At 33.6% G+C, this 9600-nt stretch overlaps 1 protein-coding gene across 1 annotated transcript; it reads left to right on the top strand.

The window, feature by feature from the left end:
* The first annotated feature begins 8256 nt into the window (after positions 1-8256).
* LOC123634845 (60S ribosomal protein L29-like) lies at positions 8257-8947 on the top strand. Its single transcript, XM_045546541.1, has one exon. The coding sequence runs from the start codon at positions 8257-8259 to the stop codon at positions 8818-8820; it is 564 nt and encodes a 187-aa protein (XP_045402497.1). The 3' UTR covers positions 8821-8947.
* The last annotated feature ends 653 nt before the right edge of the window (positions 8948-9600 follow it).

The following is a 9600-nucleotide window of genomic DNA, read 5'->3' as shown; positions in this document are numbered from 1 at the left end:
ACTGCTTACCACACAACTTTAATTAGACGTCATCAAGGCAACATAAAACTCAGTATGTTTAAAATTCAACTCATCTCTCTTTCCTATCAAATGTTTCCTCCCCTATTCAATATTTTATCCATCCAATTAGAAACCTGGTTATTCTGAACTCCTCTTCATTCCTTTCCTGCCACACCATGTTATTTCCCAAGTGTGAATATTCTGCCTTCTCACTATCTCCTAAATGAAAACACTTCTCTACGACTTGTTGTCTATTTCCTTAGTCCAGAATTTCTTCATTTCTTGCCTGAAATGCTGTAAAATTATCCAACTGAGGTCAACCCTAGAGACCCAAGTTAACATTTCAACCACCTCATCCCCAACATTTCCTATTCTCTTTTCCCCACTAGAATATAACCTCAGGGTAGGAATTTTAGTATATTTTGTTCAACGTGGGCTTTCAAGTGCCAGGAGAATACCTGCTACACAGTAAGTTTTAAATAAAAATGTGTGAAACGAAAATGAGTTTAAAAGGGAGAAGTTTACTGACTAATCTACAAAGTGAGAAACAAAGAATTTCCTTCAGTAATAGCTAATAGTTTACAGATTCCCTTGTCCTTATGTGAAATAAATTGAAATTTTTTTCTTTAATGTAGACAGAGCCTCCAACTATAAGATGGAGTCCTTTGCTTCTCAAATGAATTTTTATAGTAAGGAGAGATGATCAACAATGACTCTTTGACTAGATTATACAATTTGTGTTATAGTGAAGTTGTCATTCTTGACAAGAACCTTAAAAATTCCACGTTCTAAGGACACTATGTTTCTTGTTCTGTTTAAGTATATTCAACAAATTCAATGATTCTTAGAATTTCTTAGCTCAGAACACTGCATCTTTTCTGAAAATTTTGCTTTTCATTTTTCTGTTTCTGGGCCATAAAAAATAATTTTGCTAGTTTTTATTTTAAGTCTCTTGGAAAGTACTGTTTGTGTTTCATTCCATTTTGACATTAGTATTTGTACTACTGTATTTGAATATTTCTTTTAAATTCTGAGCCATTTTATTAGACTAAGCAAGTAAATGATTCTGGACTTACATATACAATTATGCTTTCTTTATAACAACACATCATTTTTAAACTATCAGGCATCAAGGTTTTTTAAAATTATGGTACTTGAAAATGTGACTTCAGAATATAAAACCATATCTCTACCTTAATGCATTTATGTATATGCTTCAAGAAAACTACAATATTAAGGCATTAAAAACTTTCTACACAAATATTTTAATTACTATTTTAGAATTCATTTATAAGTTATGAGAGCAATGGCTTCCACTGCAGCAAAAGAACATACATAGACCACATGTTGTAGATAAACAGACAAGAGAAACATACTGTGCATTTTGAAATTTAGGGTAAAGCTTCCCACCGTTTCAGCAATAATGAGCATTGATGGATGGTTTTCATACTACTTAGTAAAACAGCTTTTCTTTTCATAAAAAGGAGGGTAGGGAAAATGTGACATTTGAATAAAGTTTTACATTTTGAACAAGTAATAAAAATTAGATTAAAGGTTACATTTCTAGAGTCCTGATTGATAACAATTGCTATTTAACTGCATTTTATAGGTTAGGTAAGCAGTTTAAATTAAAAAGTGACCTACACAAATATGCAGTATTGAAAAGAAATGAAAGTTAATAGCTTTTCTTTGCAACTCTAAGAAACCTTATGGGATTTTGAATTTCTAGAGATTTGAGAAATTAGAAGGATATATTTTGTAGTGCCTTCATATGAAACATGTTTGAGGATTCGTTTTTCTTGGAATAATGTTTCTGTTATGACTACTAAAGCATTCCCTTGGATTTTGCGATATGTTTGAAATATAGTTTATTACAATCAATTATATTATAAGACATCATAGATTGTCTCTAAGGATGAGTTTGTAAAATACACCCTCCTGTCTATAGATGCTCCACAATTAACAATTCCTCCAGGGAGTTACCTGGTTACCTCAATTAGGAGAGCTAGTGATAGTTCTGTAACTCTAAGACAACTTAATATAGTGTTATATTCTGTGGCATAAATTTTCTGTTGTCTGCTGTCAAGTAGTAGATAATCCAAAATCTAGAGTATTATTCCCACTATATTTTGCTTAGACTAGTATTAAACTGAACTTGCATTACTAACTCCCCAGTTTTCCCTGCCCTGTACATACTCTTTCTTTGTCATGAAATGATTTCCTAAAATTGAATCTATATGTACCATAGGTTGGATCCAGAAAAGAAATTTAGCTAGGTTATCCTAATTATCTAATCAATTTAAAAAGTTTAGGGGTATATCGTTACCTAGTATGGACAATTAATTTGCATAATACCTCTGAAATAGCATTCTTCTTAATACGTGCTTTCATATAGCCTGTAGTTTTAAGAGTGGTAACCAGAAGTGAGCTAAATAACATTGCATCTCTCTATATAAGTCATGTATTTAAAATATGTGATAGAGGTATTTATTAGTTTTTCAAAGAGTCTCTCAAAATATCATTTGGCTTCCAAACATTTCACTTGTTCCTCAATGCTTGTGCAGATTTCACTCCACAATCACTAACCCAGTTTTCAAATAATTTTTTAATTTCCTTCTTAGCTTTATTGGTTACCTCAATTAACACATTTAGACATTCTGGTAGAACTGTATTTCTTTATGGGTACAGGTCTTTCTCCAAAGCTCATTCACTACCAAATGAATAAAAGAATGGACAATGCCACAGAGATATTAAAATAAAACTATTTTTGCTTGTAAAAGTTAGAAATTTTCCAAATGAATCACCTGAAAATTTGCTTTGTGTAATTGTATACATTTAAGATGTACAACATGATGTTTTGATGTACTTATACATAGTGAAATTCTTACTATAGTCAAGCAAATTAACATATCCATCATAGTCACCCTTTTATTTTGTGACAAGAGCACCTGAAATCTATTCTTTTAGCAGGTTTTCAGTACGTAATACCATATTATTATTATAATTATAGTCCTTATGTTGTACATTAGTTCTACAGACATCCATCCTACATACCTGCCACTTTATACCCTTTCCCACGTCAATATATGTATGAGAATAGAGTCTACTTAAGCTTCCTCCTTTATTCATACATTTCAGGACACTCACAAACACACATCACAGGTTAAACAAAAAGGAAAGATAAAGAATATTAAATTGCTCATTAGGCCATTAATCAATTTGTCTGATTTTTTTTTTATTTTGGGCATATCAATCATTTCTTGTTTTGTAACTAATTAAAGCATATCGTACCTCAACTTTTCCTGTGTGTTTTAAACAAAAATGTACATATATATTTAAAATTGATATAGAGAGTTGATTATTTGTTGAGTAACAAATTTCTCTTCTTAAAATAAATAGCATGGCTATTTATGTATGTATTTAATACAGATAAGTGTGTAAATTGAAGTTTTGCATAATAAATTTTACTGAAATATACTGCAGCAATTCAATATTTAAAGTCATCTTATGTGAACATACTAGTTTGACACTAAATCATGTTGTATCTTGAATAAGTCATATCATGAATTATATCTTTGGTACTCTTGACATTTTATGTCTAGTAAATTCTTAAAGTGAAGCATTTCTGTCTAAAAAAATGTTAAAAATAATTTCACTTAGTAAAAGTGCTACTTGATTTTGAAAATATTCAGATTAGTTCCAAGAATTTTTTCTAAAAGAAGTTCAATTTACTGAGCTTCCTGAATGGCTTATAAATAGGAAAAAAAATAAAAGAAAAAAGAAAACTTTAGAACAAATTTTCCCCTTTGTATTTAACATGGCAAATAAGTTGGAAATTTTAGTTCTGTTTAAAATATATCTCTAAATTTTTAAAGAATGAGGCAGTGAACATATGCCTGAATGTTTGCAAGTTGTAGTTAATAATTTTATGTTAAATATTAACTACTTTTGAGAGACACCTTCCCTACCCTCCAATTAAGAGCAATTCCTAAACTCCCCAGTCTTCCCTGCCCTGTACATACTCCATCCTTGTCATGAAATGATTTCCTAAAATTGGATCTATATGTAGTATAGGTTGGATCCAGAAAAGAAATTTATCTAGGTTATCCTAATTATCTAATCAATTTAAAAAGTTTAAGGGTATATCCTTACCTAGTGTGGACAATTAATCTGCATAATACCTCTGAAATAGCATTCTTCTTAATACATGCTTTCAAAGGTTCTTAAGCTTGCATTTATGTGACAGGTAAGAATGGCTCCACTATGTCAAATAAACAATTTATAACAGAAGTCCCTAAATAAGTACTTATGTGCAATTATATTTTACACATTCCCAAATTTGAAATGATATGATAATGCTAATTTTTACAAGTCCCCAGACATATATTTACAGAACAATATACAGATATTAAACTAAAATGATTGTGAAAAAGCATAAGCAGTATTTAGGGTAAATCAATATTCTAATACAGTATGGACTTGTGATAATCATTTCCAAATTTTAAAAACTATGAAAAAGGCCTTAGAGAAATGAGTAACTTTTAATGCAATGTAAATTTTATATACAGAAAATAGACTAAGGGCAAAATTCTTGCATACATTATTCCTTTTAGCATACTATCCACTCTCTTCTAACACATAATTTTCATACAATAGTCTATATTGGAGACCATTCATATCAATGTGTAAAGAATTTCTTCTCTGTTTTTTATGGTTATGTAATATTTATTGTATGTATCTTACTAATTTCCTACTGATGAACATTTGGATTGTATATAATCTTTGCTGATATACTAAATATCCTTATGCATATGCATTTTGCATATGTACTTTACCTAATTTTTTGTTTAATCCCCTCAATAATCCAGTGAATAGGTCCACATTATTATCTTCCTATATAGATAAGGAAATTGAGACAATTACAATAAGTAGCTTGTCCATATACACACATTTCATAAAAAAGAAATGTTGTACATGGGCCCAAGTCTATCTTATTTGAAAAGGGAAAGTTTTTTATTCTTATTGGAAAACAAAATAAAACAAAACAAAAACAGAGGGGGAAGATGAAGGTGACATGGCTACTGAAAAGCTGTATGATATTACCAGGTTATTTTATGATATCTTGGTTATTTTGACTAATTCTTAGGTACTCCAATATGTTTACATTATATGTATAATTGATAGAGGACTAACTTAGTGTATATACTTAATAAAAAATAATGAAAGGAGATACTCTTGCATATATAAAGTCAAAAATAAAAAAAAAATCTCACTTTTAATGCATTCATTATTATTCATGCTAGAAACATTCAAGTTAGAGAAATAATTTTCAGAAACTCTATTATTCATAAATACTTTAATCTCATTTAGTGCTCATGTGTTTTCTCCTGGGAAGATGCTTCTCGATTACATTTTTAGGATTTAAGGTTTTCAAATAGTTTTCTTAATATATTTCTGAATATGATAGCTGTTGCTGTTGAAGCCTAACTACATGAATAATTTAATTGTAGTAATTTACTCCTCTGGAATACAAAAAAAATAATTTGATTAATTTACTCTTCATTAAATAAAAGCTTTCACTACACTAGAACATCAGTTATATTTGGAAACATATATGGCTTTTTGCTTTGACAACTGCCAGAGCTACCATATTCAAAGGCTTGATGATCTACTACTGAATTTGAAAGGAAAAAACACAAAAAATTTACAAGTACACTACAGAAAGATGTCAAAATTTCCCAGAAGAGGTAGATGTGACTGAATAGTTTAAATGCACTGTCATGAAATTCTAGACACATTGAACTTAATGCAAACGAGTAAACTCATGAATTGGAATGAGGTAACACTTCTTTAAGAATGCAAATTAAAAAAGAAACATCAAAATAATGAAACCTGCCATTTTTTTCTCCACTGAGAAAATTCTTTACCAGATCTCAAAAACAGGCCAGGCTGTTTGGAAAACAATAATAGAAAAAAGGTATTTGATGTAAAAATGTGTATTGGGAACTCTCCCAAGACTCTCCGGTTAGTATTTTAATAACCTTATAGAAAAACTACTGTAATTAGTTGTATTCGTTACACATAGTTAAATATTCATTAAATCAGAGCATATTATAGAAGAAAAATGAATTTATTTTCAAAAACATTGTACAATTCAATGTCACTATTTGATTATCTCTAAAGTTTGGAATAATTCTTTCGTTCGAATACATGTGTATCAGTGAAACTTTCTATCAGGTAGGATAGATTTTTAAAATTGTACGTTACAAATCTTACAGAAATTGTCAAATTTAACTTTAGAAAATTTTTAAAGGAGTTTTAAAAGAAAATAAAAAGGTATATGTGTGCATAATTGGGAATTTGGAAACCATACCAAACTGCAAATAAGGAAATAAAAATTCCCATATTGCCATTACTTGTGAGTAACTCTCCTTAATAAAATAATGCATTTTTTTCCATTATTTTTTCTACATATGAAATATAGTATTAAATTGAATTACAATACTATAAAGGTTGTTCTGAGATAAAATTAGCGAAATGTATCAAATCATAATTACAATAAAAATTTTTATGTGAACATTTTTTACCACACATCAGTTTTTGTTTTCCAAGGATAGATATCTGGAAGCAATTTAGGGGGAAAAGGTTGAAAATGCATGCATGGGGAGTGAGTAGAGGTGGGTAGCGCAGCCTTGTAGTGTCTTCCTAGTCCTTATGGGCTGTGTTCTTGGTCAGCCTGAAGCACTGTGTTCTGTTTTTCTTTGCTTAGAAGCAATGCATATTGTGCCAGTATTTTCTAAGGCATGGTCCACCTGACCACCTATGTGGGCATCTCCCTGAGTACTTCTTCAAATGCAGATTTAAAGGTCCAGTCAGCATTCACTGTGGGAGTGTAATAGGTCCTTTAATATGCATTTTTCACAAGCTCCCTGGATGTTCTTATGTGATGTAGAATTTAACAACCATTGCTGATGTGACTGTGACTATTTTTGATTAAGGGGAGACTCTAGAGCTTTATTCCTTTTTTTTTTTTCTCCTTTTAACTCAGAAAACATGACCACTCATTCAGAATTTCTTTGAATCCCAGATCCACCACTAGCTAAGTAAACTTGGGCAAGCTTGTTTGAATTCTTATCTGTCCAAATGAAGATGACAACACTGTCCACATTTACTTGAGTGCTTTTTGTAAGAATTAAATCAGATAATGTGTGTAAAACTTCATGGTACAAAACCTGACAAGTGGTAGGCACTCAACAACTGTTAGTCTCCTTACTTCGTTAAAAGTGAGGGGAAATTTTAAAGATCAGCCAGACTAATGCTTAATTTTACACACACACAGGAACTAAATCTCAGAAAAAAATGTAGTAGCTAAAGGAATCAGCAGACTGACCCGGCGCTCATAAATTATGGTTAGGCTAAGTTATGTTGCATCAAAACTAAAATAAAAAGATGTTTGTAAGAAAGTTCTACTCACAAAAAAAATTGATTCTTTGCATTCTATACACCGTGGCAGGTACAAAGAAAATATTTGTAAGCCACCTATGTGGTAACATGAATTATATTTATTTTATGGAGTATGTGTTCCTCTATGAACCACTTGTGACATACATGAGACTACAACTCGCAGATGGGACCCAGGGGCTGCGCTCAGAAATCTACTGCCCCACTGCTCTGAGGTCAGGCTTCTCCCTTCAGGCTGCTCACATTGAGTGGCTGCATGTGGCAGGGATATTAAAGTAGGCCCCCTACTGGAGACAGTGGGCTCCTTTGTCCTCCGACTGGCTTGAGGAGTGCCCTAGTGACCTTGTTGAATCTTTTATCTTGCATGGTAATCTAGGATGCTTCCACTCAACCTTGTTTTTCTTGCTTCTTCATTTGGGTTAAACCTACATCTCAGTCTGATAGCTCTCCCAGCCTTTCATGGCTCCTCTCCTATTTTGTCTCATAGATATTTTCCCCTAATAAAATCTTTGTACAATTAATCTCATCTTGGCATTTGTTTTTTGAAGGATCTAAATTAACGTGTCTCCCCAAGCTCCCACCATACCTCATCTAAACTAAAACGTAACCTTCCTGATGTCAATAAGAATAACTAATAAAATTTTGTATTTCCTGTATTTAGGTTGATTCATTCATTCACTAAATACTGAACACCACTATAGTATGTAGTTGATAGTGAATAGATGAAGTAAACTATATAAATTCACTGTTATCATAAAATCTATATCCAAGGTTCTTTAAACACTGTTAAAACAAATGGAGGAGGTCCCAGGCTCTTCAGCGGCCGCGGGTTACGGTGTAGACGTGGCCAAGTCCAAGAACCACACCACACACAACCAGTCCCGAAAATGGCACAGAAATGGCATCAAGAAACCCCGATCACAAAGATATGAATCTCTTAAGGGGGTGGACCCCAAGTTCCTGAGGAACATGCGCTTTGCCAAGAAGCACAACAAGAAGGGCCTGAAGAAGATGCAGGCCAACAACGCCAAGGCCATGAGTGCACGTGCTGAAGCTATCAAGGCCCTCGTAAAGCCCAAGGAGGTTAAGGCTAAGATCCCAAAGGGCATGAGCCGCAAGCTCAGTCGACTTGCCTACATTGCCCACCCTAAGCTTGGGAAACGTGCTCGTGCGCGCATTGCCAAGGGTCTCAGGCTCTGCCGGCCAAAGGCTAAGGATCAAACCAAGGCCCAGTCTAAGACCCAGTCTAAGGCCCAGTCCAAGGTCCAATCTGCGGTTTCAGCTGCAGCACCAGCTTCAGTTCCAGCTCCAGCTCAGGCTCCCAAAGGTGCCCAGGCCCCTGCGAAGGCTCCAGAGTAGAGGCCTCTGTCTGCCAACATGAGGACAGAAGGACTGGAGTGACCCCTGGGCTGCTGTCTGCATGGGGCTGGGGTCCTCCTGTACTGTTTGTACGAATAAACCCGAGGCAGGAAAAAAAAAAAAAAAATGGAGGATATGTGTAGATACAGTGTGTAGGTGTAAACTGGAAGTAAAATATAGTCTGGTTAATAACAAACTATAAATAATATATGCATGAGTGGGTTTAGGTGGGCAAAAGAGCAAGGAGTGGTAAGGGGAGATAGAGCCAGTCCTGACTGTCAGAGTCTTTCACAGAGTCAATAAATCTTCATGTGCTCTAGGCATGTCTACAGACTGAACACACAACCGTATATACATGCAAAGAGCTTTCTCCTTTATGTGTAATGATGTTATAACTAATGATAATATTAACTAGCATTAGGGTTTTTTGTACATATGCATCATCTCAAACACTGGATTCTTAAAACAACAATTATTATCATATGGGGAAAAAAAACCCTTTCAACATTAAAAAGAGATCCCCAGCCCAGAGTGGTGGCTTATTCCTACAATCCCAGCACTTTAGGAGGCCCAGGCGAGAGGATCGCTTGAGGCCAGGAGTTTGAGACCCCATCTCTACAAAAATTTTTTAAAATTAGCTGGATGTGGTGGCATATTTGTGTAGTCCTAGCTACTCTGAAGGCTGAGGCAGGAGGATCACTTGAGCCCAAGAGTTTGAGGTTTCAGTGAGCTATGATGATGCCACTACACTTTAGCCCAGGCAATAGAGCAAGACACACT

The sequence above is a fragment of the Lemur catta genome, chromosome 3, assembly GCF_020740605.2.
Source record: "Lemur catta isolate mLemCat1 chromosome 3, mLemCat1.pri, whole genome shotgun sequence".
NCBI classification, from domain to species: domain Eukaryota; kingdom Metazoa; phylum Chordata; class Mammalia; order Primates; family Lemuridae; genus Lemur; species Lemur catta.
The sequence above is the reverse complement of the archived record's forward strand: the minus strand, read 5'-3'. Positions and strand labels throughout refer to the sequence as shown.